Source organism: Pipistrellus hanaki (genome assembly GCF_964339955.1).
Source record: "Pipistrellus hanaki genome assembly, chromosome: 1".
In the NCBI taxonomy this organism is placed as follows: Eukaryota; Metazoa; Chordata; class Mammalia; order Chiroptera; family Vespertilionidae; genus Pipistrellus; species Pipistrellus hanaki.
This window is the reverse complement of record NC_140503.1, coordinates 210,141,951-210,162,167: the sequence shown is the minus strand read 5'-3', so window position 1 is coordinate 210,162,167 and position 20,217 is coordinate 210,141,951. Positions and strand designations below refer to the sequence as shown.

At 71.3% G+C, this 20,217-nt stretch overlaps 1 protein-coding gene across 10 annotated transcripts; it reads right to left on the bottom strand.

Moving 5' to 3' along the window:
• Positions 1-621: 621 nt before the first annotated feature.
• CTBP1 (C-terminal binding protein 1) lies at positions 622-20,048 on the bottom strand. 10 transcript variants are annotated; one of them, XM_084878435.1, is made up of 10 exons: positions 19,935-20,038; positions 13,220-13,401; positions 10,915-11,069; positions 6,153-6,297; positions 4,631-4,837; positions 3,797-4,011; positions 3,084-3,214; positions 2,412-2,539; positions 1,828-1,945; positions 622-1,481 (listed from the first exon to the last, which is right to left on the bottom strand). In XM_084878435.1, exons 2-10 carry the CDS (start codon positions 13,224-13,226, stop codon positions 1,295-1,297), a joined length of 1,293 nt encoding a protein of 430 aa, XP_084734561.1. In that variant the 5' UTR covers positions 13,227-13,401; positions 19,935-20,038; the 3' UTR covers positions 622-1,294. The 10 variants fall into 10 exon arrangements, with proteins under 10 accessions (XP_084734561.1, XP_084734565.1, XP_084734562.1 ...); XM_084878439.1 differs by having other exon boundaries at positions 622-1,478; positions 13,220-13,405; positions 19,935-20,033; XM_084878436.1 differs by having other exon boundaries at positions 13,220-13,405; positions 19,935-20,031.
• Between the last annotated feature and the right edge of the window lie 169 nt (positions 20,049-20,217).

Below are 20,217 nucleotides of genomic sequence, written 5' to 3'. Positions count from 1 at the left end.
CCAGCACCGGGGTCCACGCTGCTCTCGGGGACGCCGTGCCCTGAGCAGGGTGGCCAGGCCTCTGCAGTCTCAGCCCGACACCTGCCCAGGGAGCTCCGGCGCCTGCGAAAGGCGGGCCTCCCGACCGGTGCCCCGCAGCTAGGGCAGGGGTGACGGCTGGGAGGAACCGCCAGCGAAGGACGGCCCGGCCCGTCCGGTGGGTGAGGGAGCACAAACCCAGGCCGCACTGGCGCACAGGGCAGAGGTCAGGGGCGGAGTGGGTGCAGGGCCACACGGGGCTCGGGGCATCCTGAGGCCATGGGGTACAGGGTGGGCTCAGAGGTGAGGGTGCTGCCACATGCACAGGCTCCGCTCCGACTGACAGCAGGAGAGACATGGACTCGCCTTGAGCTGCTCCAGAACCAGCTGCCGTGAGAGCAGGTGAACCCACTGGCCAGGCTGGAGCTCCGCCCCCTCTGCCCGCTGGCAGCCCCTCCGCAGCCGTGCCCAGGCAGGAGGCTCCCTCGCACAAGGGTGGGGACCCGGCCCTGCAGTGTCCCAGGGCTGCCCACCCCGCCCCTGGCCCAGAGCCAGCACTGGACTCAGGGTCCTAGGAGAGCCACTGAAGTAGAAGCTGGCGTGCCGGCTCTTTCTGGGACTTTTATTTCTTTAAAATAATTCATACAAATGGTTACAGTCACGAACATGATTTTAACCAAAGTACTGCTAGCCTACCACATCAGCAGGACGGCACCGCCAAGGCCGGGCGCCGCGCCGAGGCCGGCACTGCGGCTCCCGCCCGCCTCCGCTGGTCCGCGGTGCTGCTGCATTTGGAACAGGGGTTCATGCCAAAATTAGGAAAAACAGCCTTGGTTTGTTTCTCTAAATTATTCTAAAGTAAGACAAGCGGATAGAAAAACAATGCACTGTGGCGTAGAAAGAAAGACGGGGAGGATCCATAGTCCTGAGAGGTTTGCCAACTGCACGTTCCGCGGAGAAGGAGCGATCGAGGGCTGCTGACGCCCTCGGCCGGCGGTGACAGCTAAGCAAACAAATCCTTGGTGATGTTCTAAAGGCTGCACACAGACAGGACATTCATGATAGAATTAACTACTAACTTCTTTTGCTTAACGAGGACGCAAAACACGGGGCAGCACGGGCCCAGGACGGGACTGGTCAGCAGGGAGGCCGGCGCCACCTCCGGCTGTGGGCGCCCGGACAGTCTGGAGTGCCGCCGCCATCCACGGCGCCTCCTCCGCGGCGCCTGTCCGAGGCCCGGCTCCGGCTCCGGCTCCGAGGCTGCGAGCTCCGCCCGCTACAACTGGTCGCTCGGATGGTCTCTATCCGCCTCGGGCTTGACGGTTTGGCCGGGAGAAGGGGCGTGGGGCGGGTGGGACACGGGGGGCAGGCCGTGGGACAGGGACATGGCGCTGGGGACAATGCCTTCCACGGCAGCCGGGATGCCGCTGGGAGCCACGCCCACCACGCCCGGGGGGTACCTGCTAGGAGAGGAGGAGGCCACCGTGAGCCCAGGGGCAGGGCAGGCGCTGCGCCCACACTGTCTGCTGGGAGGACCCGCCCTGGCCCCCTCCGCCTCCCCGTACCCCGCCCTGGCCCTCTCCGCCTCCCCGTATCCTGACCCCCTCCGCCTCCCCGTACCCTGGACCCTGCTCCCAGCATGGCCTCCACCTACATGGTCTTGTTCCCACCGCCTGAGGCCCCTGCTCAGGCTCTGGCTCCTGACCTTTGGGCCCACTGGGCCCGGGAGCAGACATCCAGGCCAGAGCCCAGGCTGAGCCCCTCTCCCCTGAGAACCGTCCCTGACCACGGCCCCCTCCGCCCGCTCACCTGTAGGCGGCCCCGTTGAGCTCGGGGTGCACGACGGCCGGGTCCATGCTGGCCCAGGGGGCGGCGGCGGCCAGGTGGTCCTTGTTGACGCAGTTCTTCAGGCTGTCGGGGACCCGGCCTGGGCGGCAGGGGCACGGGAGGGCGGCATCCGTGTTACACAGCGGCCGCTGGGGGCCCCGGGAGAGGCAGCTCGGTGGAGAACACGGGTCTCCCCCCATGCCTCCCTCCCCCCCGCTCCCCCCAGCACGGGTCCTGTCGGCCTGGCAGGGCCACCCCACCCCATGGGCTAGGCCTGGGGCTTTCGGAGAGCAGCTCAGGCCCAGCCCAGGCTGACACGTGTCCTCTGACTTACGCTCTGCTGAACCCAGGGGTGACCGCAAGGAGGGTCATAGGGCGGCGCGGGAGAGGCCTGGGCCGCACGTGCTCGCCCAGAGGGAAGACCGACCGGGCTGCCTCCCCAGCCTCGGCCCTGATGTCCCCCAGGGCGGGCCGCTCTCCCCGCCCGGGGCCAGCACAGGACGGGCTCAGCTGGAAGGGTGAGAGTGGAGGTGCCCTCCCCGGCCCTGCTGGCGCCCCCCGCCCACCTGTGATGGCTCTCCGGATCTCCCGGGCCGCCTCCTCGCGCATCTCGATGGACGCCTGCTCGCTGTACCAGGCCGCGTGGGGGGTGCAGATCAGGTTCGGGGCGTCCTTCAGGGGGCCCTGGCTGAAGCTAGGACAGCACAGCGCAGTCAGATCCACAGCCTGGCCCCCTCGTCAGACCCGGTCCTCAAGGCACTCAGACCTGTCCATGGCTCCCACCATCGGGGAGGGGCCTCGCCTGGAGGGAGCACTGGTCCCGGGAGCTTCTGGCTCGGACCCGGGGCCCTCCTGGCACCACCCACCAGGCTGGCCTGCGGCCTCAGACTGGCTTCTCGGCTGTGAGCTCTGAACATTGCCACGTGGGGGGTGGCCACCTCGCACACCTGGGCAACCATCACACCATGCCCTGGGCGTCCACAGGAAGTGCAGGTCTGAGCCCACCCCTCAGCAGGTGCAGGCCCTGAGAGCAGTCCTGGCCCAGGCCTGTGCTGGCCGCCGCCCGCCGAGACCGGGCCGGGCCTGGGGAAGGTCCTCCTGGAAGGGGCGGTGGGCTGGGCACGAGCCCAGTTACGCCCGTCTGTGGAGGGCTGGCTGCTGGAGGCTGCGGCCCGTCACGGTGCTGCCACCAGCGAGGGCCCGCACCAGGGAGCGTGCCGGCGGGGGAGGGGGCTCACCTGAAGGGCTCGGACTCGTGCACGTCCAGCGCCGCGCCCCGGATCCGCCCCTCCTTCAGGGCCTGCGCCAGCGCCTTCTCGTCCACCAGGCCCCCGCGGGCCGTGTTCACCAGGAAGGCCCCTTGTCGCATCTGGAAGACACCCAACGCCAGAGCAAGCTCGCAGCCGCCTCGCTGCCCGCGGCTGGCGGGAGGGCACTTCCCAGGCGGGCCACCGGCCGCGGGCTCTGCCGTGAGGGCCTGGGCTGGGCCTGGTGGTCCTGGCTCCCCGGGCTGGCCGGAGGCCGCTGTGGGAGTGGCCTGGTTCCCAGTCCTCGGGGCACAGGGCAGCTCAGGACACACGGCGACACTGGGAGCCGCCCAGTGCCAACACTTCTGTGAGGTAAGCCTCAACCTCAGGCGGCTCCAAGTCCCTCCGGTGGCCGTGCCCACCCCATTTGCCGGGGACTTGGCACCCAAAGCTCAGCGGCTTCACACCTGCCACAGGTCACGGGCTTTCAGGGGCTCCTGGTGGGGAGCCCAAAGCAGCCTATGCGGCCAGCTTCCCAGCGGCACCAGGAGCAGAGGAGGGCACTGGCCCTGGGACCGAACGGGGTGGGGGGAGGGCAGCCAGCAGGAGCCCTCTGTCCAACTCTGCAGGCCCTGTGCTGGCGAGCAGGCCGACCGCCCCTCCCCTGGCTCCGCCTGACTCTGCCCCCGCCCCGCCCCGCCCACCTGCTTGACGGTGAAGTCGTTGACCAGGTGGTGGTTGTGCTCGTTGAGGCCGCAGTGCAGGCTCACGCAGTCGCTGTGGAACAGCAGGTCCTGCAGGGTGTTCACCCTCTGCAGCCCCAGGGCCCGCTCGGTGCCGTCCGGCAGGTAGGGGTCGTAGAAGAGCACGTTGAAGCCAAAGGCCTTGGCCCTCAGCGCCACCGCCTGCCCGACGCGGCCTGCGGGGAGAGCGGCGTCACCTCGGCCAGGCCCCGCTCCGCCCGCTCTGCGCACACGCTCAGCGTGCGGCAGGCCTCGGCTCCGGGGCTTCTGAGCATGGGGCCCCGTCAGTCACCGGGGACCCCCGGGCCATGCAGGGGGTGGGCTCAGGAAAGGGCTGGAGGCAGCCCCCGGGAGCACAGACGCTCAGTGGGGGCAGCCCACGGGGCGGGCCGTGGGTCCAGCCTGCCCCCATGTGCTGGGCCAGACGCCACCCACCCGGGACAGGGGCCACGGATGAGCCGAGGGTGAATGAGGGACGGTATGTCAGCGGGAACACCTGCCTCCCCCACAGCCGCTGGGGACAGGCCCTGGTGGGCAACGTGGCAAAGGGACCTCGGGGCCACCTGGCCCGCCTGAGGGCCACGTCCTCAGCATCACACAGCAGGGAGGGCAGCAGGTGAGCGTGAGTGTGCGTGATTGTGGGCCCCTGGGTGATGTCTGCAGAGCCCGTGGCTGGTGTCCCTGGGCACAGAGGCCCGCACAGCCTCGGGGCGGAGCCCCTGCACCCCTCACCTCTCGGTGGGGACCTCACCGTCCGCCGAGCCCACATGGAGGGTGGGGCAGAGGCCGACTCACCTAGTCCAATGATGCCCAAGGTCTCGCCACGGATCCTGGCGGCTCCGGAAGCCACTTCCCGGATCTGCTCGACGCTCTGGACGCGAGTGCCTTCCCGCAGCGCCTGGTGCAGCCAGGTGGTCCTGCGGTACAGGTTGAGGATGTGGCACATGGTGGAGTCGGCCGTCTCCTCCACGGATGCTGCCGGCACATTGCAGACAGCGATGCCTGGGGACACAAGACATGCTGGGTGGTCACATGGCATCCCGTGCTCCACGCGTGAGTGGCCAAGGTCACGCCAAGGCCACCCAGAGGCCACAGACAAACACCCGGTGGGAAGCCGCCCCCGGGGCCGATGGAAGAGACGGGACAACTGGACGCCTGGGTCCTGGCTGGACCACCTGCTCCACCTCCGGGAAGGGGTCAAGGTCAGGGAAGAATCTGGAACCAGCCCCACAGCCACACGCCTACAAGCCTTGCTCCTGTCTTCCCGGCTCCCGGGCCAATGGAGGCTTCACTTTGGAGGGAAGGGCCCATCCTCTCATCCCCCACAGCCCCCATGGCCACTCCCCCCCCCCCCTCCCTGACCGCCAGCCTGACGGGCCCCTCAGCAGCAGAGTGACCCTGCAAAGTGAGCTGCCTCAAGCTTCTGCCTCGCCCCCACTTCTCTCCACGGAGCCTCGCCGACGCCTGTGGGCCCAGCGTGAGCCCTGGCCCTCACCCCCGTCCCACCAACGCATGGCGCACCCCTCGTCCCCGTCTCCTGACGAGGCCCATGCTGGGTTGGGCCCAGTAACAAACAGCTGCAGGAGGACCAGGAAGGGCCGCACCCCAGCTCCCTGGGAAAGCAGGAGGGGCGCAGGGAGGCCGGGTGGGAAGAAGCTGCCCGGCCGCCCCCCGGCAAAGGGGGAGCAGGTCCCGGACTTCCGCATCCCCAGGCCCGGCCTGCACATGACAGCAGGGTGTGCCCAGACTCCCTGCTGAGGGTCAGCCCAGCTGTGAGATGGTGACTGAGGGCCGATGCGCAGGGACAGGACAGTCCAGGCCACAGCCCCACCGAGGCGCCTCCCGGAGACACTGCCTAGGGAAGGTCAGCAGGGACCCAGGCCTGTGAGGCCCCCCCCGCTGCACGGGGGGGGGGGGCCAACACCAGACACCAGAGGTGCAGCTCGGCCTCAGTCTGCTTGGTGTGGCTGCACCTCCCTGGCTGTGCTGCATGGTACCGTCCACATCAAATCCGCTTCGCTGTGTCATGTGCATGTGTGTGCATGGAGTCACACGTGTACACACTCATGCATGTCCTAACTCACGACACGTACAGCCTTTCCCCTGTCTCCTGGACGGGGACGTGTGAAACCCAAGGACACACTGGCGGCCGGCCCGGGGGTGCCAGCTGCCCCGGACGGTACAGGCGCGGCAGGCCGAGGAGGCACTGGAGCCCATGACGCCAGCTTGGCTGCGGGGGAGGCGTGCTGTGCGGCAGGGCAGGCACAGCCCAGTGGGGGCCACACCCAGGACACCGCGCTGCGGAGAAGGCCCGTACCCAAGTCCCCGGCCGACTTGATGTCGATGTTGTCGAAGCCGCTGCCGATGCGGACAATGATCCGGAGGGCCTTGAACTTCTCCAGGTCCTCCCGCGTCAGCGTGATGGTGTGGTACATGAGCGCGCCCACCGCCTCGTTCAGCACCTGCGGGGGGACAGCGGCCTGAGTGCCCCGGCCGCCCCGCCGGCCTGGCCCAGCGTGGCAGCAGCCGTGGACACCTCCTCAGCCCCGCCCTGGCTGGGCCACCGCGGGCCGGCTTCCTGTGCGTCAGCAGGCTGGCTGGGGTCGGAAGCCACCAGAGCCGACCAGGTGCCCCAGCCAGGAGAGCGGTGCACGGGGACTGGGAGGGAGGTGGGCACAGACACTGCGTGGATGAGAAGGCTGAGCACCGGGGCACAGTGTCCCCGGAGTCCAGAGGGCTCGCCCCTCTCCCTGCAGAACCACCGGCAGAGCGCACACCCCCGGGGCAGCGCCGGCACAGGTCCCCTGGGCCCTCTGTGGGGGCAGCTCCGTGGGCTCCTCCTGGGTCGAGGAGAAATGCGCTGGCAGCAGCCAGATGCTGGAGGGTGACCCACAGCGTCCCATCTCCTGGCTCCAGGGCCGAGCGTGGGCGGGCCCTCGGGATGGCCGGGGCACTGGTATGACCGGCCGTGTCATCATTGGGGGCAGGGCTTTTCTTCCCGAGGACAGAGCCATGGCCCTGCAGCAAGGGCACCTCGGAGCCGCTGAACAGTGGCCGGCGGAGCCCTGGCTGCTCCCCCCCCCCCCCCCCATGCAGGCTGAGCCCTCTGGATGGCAGGGGCCGAGTCCCCGCCGCGCACAGCTTGCTGGGCTCCTAGACGCCACGTGAGCTGAGGGAGAAGCCCGCGCACCCAGCAGAGCCTGGACAGACCCGTTAGGTGGACGGGTGGAGCCGGTTTCCACGTGTGGGATGCAGGGCTACGGCCCGCCGCCTCCCACAACAGCCTCCACTGTAGCTGGACACGCAGCCAACCAGCACCCAGCTCCCTGGAGGCGGCGGCCCGGGGCCACCTGTGGGCCAGGCAGACAGAAGGCCGGCGGCGGGGCCTGGAGCCAGGGCAGCCCTGAGGGTGTGCGGCTGACCTGCTGGGTACCTGCCCAGGCCCCGGGGTCGGGGGAAGTCAGGCAGCGCAGGCAACAGACCTCTGTGCCAGGACGGACCTGGTGCAGGAGGGTCTGTGCCAGCAAGGAGCAGCCAGTGCCGACGGGCAGAGGGACAAACCAGGAGTGTGGGGAGGGCACAGCTGAGGCAGTGAGCGTGCGGAGGCCTCGGGGTGGAGGGGGTGGGCAGGCTCGGCCCCCTCTGCTGTGTGAATGGGGGGAGGGGGGGACACACAGAGCTGGTGAGGGGGCCCTGTGACAAGTGGAGTGGGCAGATGGAGGTGCCCACTGTGGGCGGGCACAGCCGCGCCCTAGAAACGGAGGTGGACCCATCGATGGAGTCTGAGGAGCAGCAGCCCGGCCTCGGAGACACGAGGGCGAGGGCGGGCACACGTGGCCCTCGCCAGGCTGAGGCGCAGCCGCCGACAGGACAGACAGACCACCCTCGAGGTAAGGGGAGGCGCAGCATGCCCGCGGGCTTAATCCCGAGGTCCGCACTGCTGCCGGAACCATGCTCGGTCCCCGCGAGGGACCCGTGACCTGCGCTGCCACGGGGGGAGCACGGCTGCGTCCATGCCCTGGTGTCCGTTCTCAAACACAAACCACAGAGCCGCCAGCCACACCGGAGGGCGCCTCCGCCCGGCCACGCAGCGCTGGGCAGTTTGAATGGGAGCGGTGATGGAGGCCGACTGCTAGCCATGGTTTTAGCTGGAGCTTGCCGGCCCGTGTGTCTTCACAAGTTTCTTCACGTCCGGCTCCTTTTCCCAGCCCAGAGGTCGGCAAACTCATTGGTCAACAGAGAGGCAACCGCGGTGCCAGTTTGCCAACCTCTGTCCTGGCCTGTGTTTACCCGGGCACCAGGCGCAGGCTCGGTGCCCTCAGCTCCAGGGCACGGGACCAGGGCCCATTGCAGAGGCTCCGAGCAGGGCCCGGCACTCCATGGCAGCAGGTTCCCCAGGTGCTGTCAGGTACCATGGCAAAGCCAGAGTTTGGTGGGCACCGGGCATAAGCTTTCGGGGACGTCTTTCCACTTGACGGTCTCCTGAGCCCACATCTACAGGCAGTCCCTCTGAAGCCTTCCAGAAGGTTCCTTGACCAGCCGCCATGTGCAGGCCCAGCATTGATGCTTCAGATGTCTCTCTGCAAGAGCCCGGCTGCCTGGAGCCACAGTGAGCAGTGCCCCAGTGCCTGGGGTCAGGGGGTCCCCTGCTGGTTTGTGGGTCGCAGGGCCCGGAGCATCGCCAACCACGTCTGTCGGTCCTCCTGCTGCAGGCCCTGCCAACATCCTGGTCTCCTCTGCCTCCGGCACTTCTGCATGTGACAGCTGCTTGCCGTCCAATCAGATGGCTCCTACCCACTGCTTCCTGGTCTCCCTCCTCACGGTCCTCAGTGCCCACACGTCAGGGACCCCTCGGTGTCACCAGGGCTCCCCAGGCCTTCGCCCCGACTGGAGGCCACTCCGTGTCCCCTTGGAGGGGCTGTTCCAGTGTCCGGTCCACTCAGCACGGGCGCAGCACCGGCAGCCGCCGGCCGCCACGACCGCGGTTCTGCGTTTCCCTGGACCTCCCCCCTTCCCCCCGTGCCAGTGCCTTCCTCCTGGCACGCTCCGGCGAGAGGGGCCGGGCGCCTGTGTCCCTTCCCAGTGCCATCTCCACCAGCCGTCCCATCCGTGCGCCCAGCAGCTCTGAGGCACCGGTGGCTGGGCTGGCCTTGGCTTTGCCGGGAGCGCCCCCCGCTGGCAGAACCCAAACTCGCGGGGTGACCCCCTTTCCTTCCGCAGCACTTGGGTGAGGTCGACATTGAGCCGCGGAGGGGTCAGGGCTCCACCCAGTGACACGCAGCCAGCCCCCCTCGCCACACCTGTGCAGGCGGGCGGGCGGGGAGCCTGCGTGTGTGACGCTCCTGGTGCCGGGGCATTCCCACCCCGAGGGCGGCGAGGCGCCAGCCGCCAGGCGGTTCCAGCGGGGAGAAGGCGGTGCCGACAGCGCTGGCACGTGGCCACCAGAGGGCGCCGGGGCGGCCGCCCCTCCCTCCTCTCCCATCACCTCTGGGCGTCGGGGGACTGTCCTTCCAGCTCCCCGTTCACACTGGCTGCCGGGCGAGCGAGCGGGCTGCTGGCTGAGGTGCTCCCTGACAGTCCGAGCACACTCCTCTGGGAGGCGATGTCTGTCTGTCTGTCCGCCCGCCAGGTGGGGGGCTCCCGGGAGGGGTTCCCTGGCCGAGGTGGTCCTGGCCAGTGACCACTGCAGAAGCCGGCGGCTGGGTCTTAGTTTTCAGATCCATCGGGAAACGTGTTTGAACACCCTGGTGGCCTTTTACCATTCCTCTTCGTCTCTCCCATCCCATGAACTTTTAGGAACGTCTTCCCAGTCTGAGAGCTTTGGGATTCACAAGTCGCCAGCGCTGCAAAGGGTGCCTGCCCCCAGCCAGCTCCCTCGGGACACCTCGCCCACCTCCAGCGGCCTTGCCCGGGGCGTGCGCCCAGCTCCAGGCTGTTACCACCTGTCCCTGGAGCAGCCACCACGGACACAGGCCTGGCCGCCAGCACACAGACACTGCCTGTCAGCTCCTGTCACGTGGGCCCCCAGCCCCCGGCACCGCTGCCCCCACAGCATCCCCTCGCCGGAGAGACCAGCGTGGCACCCCCTCAGACCTGACCTCAGCCCCAGCACCGCGGCTCTAGCGCCTCCTGCAGGTCGCTGGTTTCTGGGCAGCTCGCTCCCTTTGCAGCGTCTCAGGGAGGAGGGAGGAAGCCAGGCTGGGGGAACCTCACGCACTGAGCTGTTTCTCTGGCATAAAAGCCAAAGGTGAGGCCGAGGGGGTGACAGGCAGGTGCCCAGCCTAACGGGGACCACAGGCGTCTGGCCCACCGTGTTCTGAGACTCCGATCGGAGCGTGTGGACGCCACACGGGGCCCTCTCTCTCCCATCCATGCCCTTGTCCGGCCTCCTGCCCCGGACCTCCCACAGCCGCTCTTTCGGATCGAGATCCTCGGCAGCGTTTGCCACTTGCCAAGTCATCAGTTCCGGGGGAAGGTCGCGCTCTCTCCCGTTGGCTGTGCTCATGGCCTGGCTCTCCGCTCAGCGAGCCCCTCCACTGCCCGTTTCCCTGGACGCATGAGGCCGAAGCCACCAGCCTCCCCTCCGGGGGCGGCAGCCTCGGCTGGGCAGGAGCCGGCGGCCTGCGGCCGAGCTCACAGCTCGTGCGGGGTGGAGGCTGCTGGGTTCCGCCGCGTCCTTCTCAGGCCTGACCCAGACGGAGGCCCGGCAGGAGCCGGCGCCCGCAGCCGCCTCTCCCAGAGCAGCAGCCTGCCGGCCACACCAGGCCCGGCCCTCCCATGGACCGGCTCTGGGATGCTGCTCTTCTAAAACCGTGTCCAGTTCCCGCCTGTCTCAGTGGGAAGGTGGTTCTGAAGGTCTTAGCCGGGACTACAAACAGAAAACCGGGTTAACCCACTTCCCTTCCGGGGGACCCCAGCAGACACCACCGCGGCCCACCGCCCGCCGCCGGCTGCCGGGCCCCGGGCCCACAGCCCAGCTCCGCCCGCTGGCAAAGCTGCTGGACGGAGAGGACGGGAGCTCCTCGGAGTGAGGCCCTCTCCGCTTCCTGCCCGTCCGGTCCCGCCGAGCCCACGTGTACCTTCTCGTGGATCTCCTGCGTGGACTGCGCGTCACAGAAGGCCACCGTGGCCACGTCCTTCAGGATGGGCATCTCCACCGTGCAGTCCCGGCCGTCCAGCAGGGCCACCAGGGGCCGGGGGTGCAGGGGCCCGTTCATGATCGGGGGTCGGACGCCTGCAACGACAGACACGGTGCTCAGCCTCCGCTCGGCCCGGCCACCCCCACGCCGCCACCCCCAGCCCGCCACCATCCTGGGGACGCGCGCCCCTCAGACTGAGCGGAAACCAGTGGGAAAAGGACCCCTCGCTGACAGACCACTGGTGAGTGGACCCGCGGGGGGGACAGCCAGGGGCGGGGCCCGGGGCCGGCAGGGGGGGACGGGGGGGGGGGACAGCCAGGCGCGGGGGCCTGGGACCGGCGAGGGGGGACGGGGGGGGGGACAGCCAGGCACGGGGGCCGGGGCCGGCGGGGGGCACAGCCAGGGGTGGGGGCCGGGCCGGCGGGGGGGGGGGGGGGGACAGGCAGCCAGGGGTGGGGGCCGGGGCCGGCGGGGGGGGGGGGGGGGGGACAGCCAGGCGCGGGGGCCGGGGCCGGCGGGGGGCACAGCCAGGGGCGGGGCCCGGGGCCGGCAGGGGGGGCCGGGGGGGGGGGGACAGCCAGGGGTGGGGGCCGGGGCCGGCGGGGGGGGGGGGGGGGGACAGCCAGGCGCGGGGGCCGGGGCCGGCGGGGGGCACAGCCAGGCGCGGGGGCCGGGCCGGCGGGGGGCCAGCCAGGCGCGGGGGCCGGGCGGCGGGGTGGTCTCCACGTGGCACTGGGACACGTTTCCTTTCTGCCTCAGGCTGCGGCCTGGCTGCCCCTGGTGCCCAGGCAGACGGGTGGACACGGGGACCCTCTCCCGAAGGTGAGGCGGCGGGGCCTCGCTCTGGGCCTGTGGGGAACGGCTCCCCGTGCCCGTGCGTGCTGGCACCCGGCCCCTCGCGGGGACTGGCAGGAACCCACCGCACGGGCCAGCGCCCGGGGCTCAGGAGCAGCGGGAGGGGGTGACCATGCCAGCCCACTGCCACACCGCCCAGCACGCCACTGCTGCCGCGGGTGCTGCCCACCCACCGCCTTCACAGACAGCAAAGATGTGGACGTGCCGAGACCTGGCCAGCGGCCCCGTGTGGGGTCTGCAAGGCCCGCCCACGCCTCCGGGTCCCCCGACCACCAACCACTGCCTCCGGGTCCCCCTGCCCACCGCCTCCCTGCCCACCACCTCCGGTCCCCAGACCACCGCCTCCGGGTCCCCGCCCACCGCCTCCCCGCCCACCGCCTCCGGTCCCCGCCGCCCAGCAGCAGAGAGCCACGCCCCAGCTCGCCCGGCTCCACCTTCGTTTCGGGAGAACTAGGTTCCCACTGCCGTTTCCACGTGGCGTGGCCAGCGCCTGCTTCCACGTCCAGCAGGTCCACACAACAACCACCCACACGTGCAGGGCCCTCATCCCACGTCAGGACCCTGCACACTCTGACCCCGCAGCCCGACCTGACTCAAGGGAAGCAGACTGCCCTCGCCCAGCGCCAGGGCTCCTGGCCACGGCCGTGTGTGTGTGTGTGTGTGTGTGTGTGTACACATGTACATGCGTGTGTGTGTTGTGTGTTACATGTGTGTTGTGTATGTGTGTGTGAGCGCGTACGTGTGGGGGAGTACGTGTGTGTGAGCGTGTGTGTGGGGAGTACGTGTGTGTGAGCGTGTATGTGTGTGTGGGGGGGAGTACATGTGTGTGTGAGCGTGTACCTGTGTGTGAGTGTGTGAGCGTGTGTATGTGTGTGGGGAGTACATGTGAGTGAGCGTGTACCTGTGTGTGTGAGCGTGTATGTGTGTGTGTGTGAGCCTGTACCTGTGTGTGTGGGGGGGGGGGGGAGGAATGGAACCATCAAGGTGGTGCAGGTACGGGGCTCAGCAGGAGACCCTCACCCACACCGAGGCCACAGACACCAGAGCAAACGCGGCGCCCGCCTGCCGGGCGGAACTGCAGGCCTCCATCGGCCCCAGGACCACCCCCACCCCCCACCCCCACCCCCCCCTCCAGTCTGAGTACACACACACACACACACACACACACACCCCGCCGAGCACGGCAGCAAACACGCAGCTAACACGGCGGCGGTGCCATCCCGTACAGGAGCCCCCACGTCCTCTGACGCCGCGTGGGGGGTGCAGGCCCGCGGCACCGGCGGGCGTGCGGGCGGGCGGGCGGACGGACGGACGGACGGACGACGCCCCCAGGCGCAGCGCCCTGGCGGGGAGGGGCGTGCACGGCCTCCACTCCGGCTCTCCTACCAACCTGACATTGCCTAAAATGGGCTGGGCTTCCACGACCATGAATTCGACTTTCAACACGTTTATCTTCCGTCCCCGGGCAGACCTGGTCCTGTCACTGGATGCTCATCCCACGTCTTTAACCTCTCGAACCAAAGCTCGAGCTCCGGGTCCACGGCAGCCACGGGCGCCCGCCCGGCTCAGAGTCTGACTAAAAATCAAACACAAGAGACACGTTAGCGCTGCCGAGCGCCCGGGCCTCAGACGGCGCGACCCCGGGGAGCCGGGCCGGGCCACCCGCTGGGGCGGGCCCGACGCCGGCGAGGGAGTGGCCGAGAGAGGCCTGCCTGCGTCCGGCCGACGTCCCCTCCCTGCACCGGCCACAGAGCTCTGCCCGCCGGAGCCAGTGCCCGCAGCCCAGGAGGCGGGCCGGTCTGCAGCCAGTTCCGAAGCTTCTGCCTCAGGCCCTGGGAGGGGCAGTGCAGCCCCAGCCGGGATGCCAGCTTCCCACAGCCAGCCTGTGGGGGGGGTCCCGGGCCAGCACATGCACCACTGGCCTCCGGGCAGCCAGGGACGGCGCTCAGACGGTGGCCAGGCCTGAGGGCAGAGGCTCCCCGCAGGGACCAGCGCGAGGAGGTTCCGGCCTGGGCACGTGCAGGGTGACCGACAGGGCCGGGACACAGGTGGGCATGGACCACAGCAGCCGTGTGGCAGCGCAGGGGGCCCCGGGCAGCCAGGCCGGGACCGCCCAGGAGGCTGCCCGGGCCTCGCGTCCGGAAGGATCTCCCCCCATTCGCTCTGTGGGGCTGAGAGCCACGACCCGCATCGCGGCCGCACGCAGGCTCCCGGGGCGGAGGGGGCTGGGCACACGGGTCCACGCAGGCCGCCGCCCCCCACCGGATCCTGGCTCCTGGCTGCACCGGCTCCACCGGGCTGACCCTCAGCTGTGGCCGCAGAGCCCGTCCCTGCCGGTCCCTCTCACCGCCATCAGCTCTGCACGGGCCAGGCCGGCCGCGGCCCCGCCACGCCCACGCGGCGTGGACCGCGGCTCCGTGACCGACAGCTCCCCGAGGAGGGCCCTCCACCGCTCACTGGGGGTGGGCTTTGTGACGCGCGACTAGAACACGGGAACGAGTTTTCCACTGCGAACGCCGGGCCCTTTCACTTCCCGCATAAAGCGCCCCGGGGGCAGCCACCGCAGCCGCCCCACGGGCAGCACAGGACACCAGTCTCGCCCCAGCCCTGACCTCACAGAGGACGCTGTGGACGGCGCCAGGGGCGAGGCCGGGGCCCGGATGGCCAGCAGGGTGGAGCCCGGCCCGGTCTCAGCGGCCCAGCTGGCTTCCTGGGGACACCAGGCCTGAGCGTCCCTCAGCCAGGCGGCCTGCGGTGGCTCTGCCCGCGGTGGGACTGCCCTGCAGGAGGGGCTCCCCAGACCCCAAAGGCCTCCACCTCCTCTCGCTCCCGGCCACCCAGCTGCCACGAGCTCGTTCCAAACAGGCAGCGCCCCCTCCGGGCAGCGAGCCCCGTCCCCTCCGAGGGGCCCAGGCCTGCCTCCGAGGGGCCCAGGGCTCAGCCCGGTGCCGTCCGAGGGTCCTCCCGCCCTCGGAGTGAACCCGCGCGGTGCTCGGGCGTCCCGCCCTGTGGCCCCCGTGCCCCCCACCTCTCCTGAGAGCGGCATCGAGGAAGCTCTGCTCTGCCCAGGCTGGCCACCGAGCGGCTGGGGCCGCGGGTCCCCGGCTCGGCGTGCGGGCCGTACAGGGACAGCCCGCCCCCGGCACTGGTCGGTCCGTGGTGGGGAGGGGGTGGCCGGTGCCCAGCGCACCTCCCAGGCAGCGACGGTGCTCTCGGCCTCAGGCCAACGGGAGCACGGACGGGTCACCTCAGGTTGCCCAGGCTGCCCAGGGCTCAGGCAGGAGACTGCCCTGGCCGGGCTGCCCTGTCCCCCTCCCTCTCCCCTCACAGACGGGCGGGGGGAGGGCTGTCAGAGTGCCCTCGGCCCGGCTGCACCTGCACGTCCCAGCACCCGGAACCCCAGCCCCTTCTCTTCCCTTGGGCCTTCCTTCCTCCTTCCCCCCTCGCCTCGGCGTTCACCCCGGGACACGGGTTGTGCTGGCTCACAGCCAGGATGTCCACACACCTGCCCCCCACACAGGCACCTCTGCTCCTGCCTCCGTGCCTGAGGGGAGCGAGTTCCCACAACCCCTGCCTTCGCCTGCTGACCCGTCCCACGGCCAGATTCGGCTCCGGGGCTGTGACACGCCCACTCCTGCAGCCCGTGGCTCAGAAAGGTGACCGCGGCAGGCGTCCAGGACAGGCGGCCTGCTCCCCACAGCACAGCCCAGCACACCGCAGCAGCCCGGCCAGAGGGACGGCCGACGGCAACTGACCCAGCACCACACGCGGCATCGCCAGCCGCAGCGCAGGCAGGCCTCTGACCACCACCGCTCACCACCTCCTCCGCCCACCCCCCCCCACCTCCGCCCCCCCCACCTCCGCCCACCCCCACCTCCGCCCCCCCCCACCTCCGCCCACCCCCACCTCCGCCCACCACCGCCCACCCCCACCTCCGCCCACCCCCACCTCCGCCCACCACCGCCCACCCCCACCTCCGCCCACCCCCACCTCCGCCCACCCCCACCTCCGCCCACCACCGCCCACCCCCACCTCCGCCCACCCCCACCTCCGCCCACCCCCACCTCCGCCCACCCCCACCTCCGCCCACCCCCACCTCCGCCCACCCCCACCTCCGCCCACCCCCACCTCCGCCCACCCCCACCTCCGCCCACCCCCCCCCGCCCACCACCTCCTCCGCCCCCCCCCCCGCCACCTCCGCCCACCCCCCCCGCCCACCCCCACCTCCGCCCCCCCCCCCGCCCACCCCCACCTCCGCCCACCCCCACCTCCGCCCACCCCCACCTCCGCCCACCACCGCCCACCACCGCCCACCCCCACCTCCGCCCACCCCCCCGCCCACCCCCACCTCCGCCCACCCCCACCTCCGCCCACCACCGCCCACCACCGCCCACCACCACCTCCGCCCACCCCCACCTCCGCCCACCCCCACCTCCGCCCACCCCCACCTCCGCCCACCACCGCCCACCACCGCCCACCACCACCTCCGCCCACCCCCACCTCCGCCCACCCCCACCTCCGCCCACCCCCACCTCCGCCCACCCCCCCCCGCCCACCACCTCCTCCGCCCCCCCCCCGCCACCTCCGCCCACCCCCCCCGCCCACCCCCACCTCCGCCCACCCCCACCTCCGCCCCCCCCCCCCGCCCACCACCTCCTCCGCCCACACACACCCCCCCCCCCGCCCACCACCACCTCCGCCCACCACCACCTCCGCCCACCCCCCCCCGCCCACCACCTCCTCCGCCCCCCCCCCACCCCCCCCCCCCCCCGCCCACCGCCACCTCGGCCTGGGCCGTTCACCTGAGAAGGCGGAGCAGGGAGGGGTGTGTCGGGGACGGGATGGCGCACCCTCAGGCCAGGTGCTGCTGCCCGCTGCCCGGCGGCCGGGCCTGCACTGCACGGCGCTCTCAGGAAGGGCGGTGCAGCTGGCACACGCCGTCACAGGAGGCGCCGAGCCCTCTGGAAGCTCACCCGGAACTCGGACCCCAACGCCCAGCTCCTTTCCGCCCCGAACCCAGCCCCTCTGCTCGGCCCCTCGCTCAGATCCCGGAGGTGAGAACACGGGGCTCCTGGGAGAGCACAGGGCGCCCCCATGCACCCGCTGCAGGGAGACCCGAGGGCTGAGGACTCGCACGGATCCAGAACGCCGTGGTCACCGCCTCCGCCACGGCGCACCCACCAGTCACCACGGACACACCAAGCCCGTCCACAGCACAGCCCCCCTGGCTGCAGTGCTGCCCGGCCCCACCAGGGGGCCACCCGCCCTCCGCGCCCAGCCCCCGCCCTGGCACGGTGCGGCGACCCCCCAGAATGACAGACAGAAACAGCACCAAGGGCCCCCTGTTGTCCCCGGCTCTGTAGGAAGAGGGGTTTCCTCTCGGGAGGCCGAGGGGCCTGAGGGGCGGAGGCTGAGCTTCTGGAAGAGGTGAGCCCTGGCGTGGGGAGGTCCTGACCTGGGGGGCAGCCGGAGGTGTGGTGTGGTTACCCCACCTGCATGGACGGCAGGGCAGGGCTGGGCCGGCTGCCCACAGTGAGGACACCCGGCACGGGTGCTCGCGGCCCAGCAGGCTGGGTGCTCGGGGAGCTGGCACAGGACGCGTGCCTCACAGCGTTGGCCCTGGCACCGGGGCCCCAGGACCGACCAGCGGGGTCTTGGCCAGCACAGGGGCCGCACTGCCCGGCTGCGTGCGGACATTCCCACGGAGGCCCTGCTCTGGGCCTGGGCTGTGGGGAGCCGCGGCCAGACCGGCTCTGAACCCCACGCGCCTCTCCTGCGGAGCCGTGCTCTCTGCCTGCAGAGGACAGTCCCGGATGCCACCACGCAGGGGGCAGGCGGCAGTGCCCTCAGCCCGATGCCAGCTTCCCAAAGCCAAGTGCATTTCCATGCAGAGGAAGCCGCTGCTTTGAAGAGAAGTGGCCCTCGGCGGTCCAGGCCCTCAGCCCTCATGTGCCGGCAGCTGACCCTCTGACCCTCCACCACCCGGAGCGCTCGGCACCAGCAGGCCCTCCTCACGCCCGCCCGCCCGCCCGCCCGCCGGCCTGCCCGCCGGGCCTGAGGAAGTGAATCTGGTGAATCTGCCCTGACCCCGGCCAATCGCAGAGGTCATCGCCGAGGGCTGGCTCCGCGCCAGGGGCTGGCTGCTCCAGAACTGCCAGCTTACAGCCGGCTCCGGGCCCCTGGCTGCTGCGAGCAGGGAGAGCCGGGCTGGGCGCCCGCCGAACAAAGCTCCGAGGCCTCCCTCCGGCTCAGGTGTGGTGGCAGCCCCTCCCTCCTCCCTCCTCCGCCGGAGCCGACCCCGCAGGCCGAGAGGGCGGGGTGGGGCGGGGCGAGGAAGCCGCAGACCCCAAGGCCGGCAGGCGGCCGCTCCCGCCACGCCCGCCCGCCCTTCCCGGGAGGAGGCCCCAGCCGGGCAGGCGGGGAGTCGACCAGGACTGGAGTGCAAGATGGCCTCCGGGAGTCGGCAGGGCAGGGAGGCGGCTGCCAGCGGGCCGCCGCCACCCAGGGCCCTCCCCAGCCCGCCTGCAACCCCTCAGCCCCGAGCTCGGGCCCCCCAGCGTGGCCTGGAGCCCCCGCAGAGGCCCGTTCCCGACACCTTCCAACGCGAAGGGGGAAGGTGCCAACATAGCTGGGTCCAAAGCTCTTGAATTATTAAGGTGGAAACATCGGCTCGGGGAGGGCCTGCGGTTTGCAAAGTTCTGGCGGTGCCCCCGGCTGCAGGGCCGTGCCCACCTCCACCTGTGCGCCTGCAGCGGCTGCAGGCTGTGCCCGCCGAGGGCCACGAGCTGGACGTCTTTATAAATGGACAAAAACACCCCAATGGCAGCACAGGGCCGGCTATAAAACATCCCACTGGGACCGCCGGGCTGGAGGGCAAGGCGCCCGGGCACCTGTTGCTCAGAAAAAAACCTCCGTTTTGAGGGTTGCAACCTTCCAAGCAGCCCAGCATCCAGGGCAGCAAACAGGCTGGAGGAGCCCCCGCAGGGCCACAGACCCCCTGGGCCAGAACAGTTACTTTCCTTTTCTGCAGAGCAATTTGTTTGCAGTTAATCAGTCATTCCACTCCGGTGGCCTCCCGGGGCCGCTAAGCCCAGGGCAGTCACCGCGGGGAGTGACAGACACGGCCGGCCCCCGGGCAGCGAAGGGCCCAGAGCCTCTGGCCGGCCCCGGCCCCGGGGCACACGCTGGGGTCTGGCATCTCAGGTCTGAGGCCCGGACCTCAGGGTCTGATCTGAGGCCAGGGGGTGGACACCCGGGACCTGGGAGGTGGGAGCTACCGTTTGGGGGCGGACACCGGGACCTGAGGCCAGGCGGGTGCGGGCCCCGAGGGTCTGGGGGAGCCGGGATCGGGGGACCCGACAGGCCGGGGACTGTGAACCTCGGAGCCAGAAGGCCGGGGGCGGCTGGGCCGGGGGCTGGAAGGTCGAGGACCCGCGCCCCTTTGTGTCACCTGCGCGGTGGCGGGCGGGAGGGCGGCGCCGGCGCACGCGCACGCCCACGCAGCAGCACGCGCACGCGCTCGGCGCGCCCCGGCCCCGCCCCGCCCCCCGGCCGCCGGCGCGCGCACGCCGGCGCGCACGCGCACTCGCACACAAAGCCGCGGCCCCGCCCGCCGCCCCGCCCCCGCGGCCGGAAATGCGCGCGCGCGGCCTTACCGAGCGGCAGGCCCTTGTTGAGCAAGTGCGAGCTGCCCATTGAAAGGCGCGGGCGGCCGCGGGCCCCGACGAGTCCGGCGCGCTCCGCCGCGAGCCCGGCGCCTGGGGCGGCCTGGGCGCCGTCCGCTGCTCCGCCCGCTCGCCTGCGCCCCGGCGCCGCCGTCCGAGCCGCGCCGCGCCGCGCCAGCAGCCGCTCCACCGGGCGGGCGGGGACAGGCGCGCGCGCGCGCACGCGGGCGGGGCTTCCGGCCCAGCGGCCTCCTGTTTCCCGGCGCGGGCACCGCGCAGCACCACGCGGGCGGCTGCAGACCGCGCCCGCCCGCCCCTCCCGCCCCGCCCGGGGCCGGTCTGCCCACGCCCGCCTCGGCCCCGCACCAGCATCTGCCAGGCCCGGGCTCCATGCTTCCTCCTTCCGGTTGCACCCAACACACGCCCGCCCCGCACACCTACCTCCCTAGGTACGGGCAGCCCGGATGGAGGCGCCCGGCGAGCTCCCTGGGCCCCGGTGAGCTCAGCGCTGGAAACCAGCTCCCAGACCGAAGGCAGAGCCCGGGTTTCCGGGGCCTGCCCTGGGGGGCGGGGAGGGGGCGTCCCGGGAGGTGGCCGGGTGTGGCCGAAAAGAGCTCCCCGCCCCGGTCTGCCTGGCATCACCTCCCGCCCGTGCTTCCGTCCAGAGGTCCGGCGGGCCCTGGCCCCAAGGCAGGTGCTCCGCTCCGGAATGAGGATGAGGAGG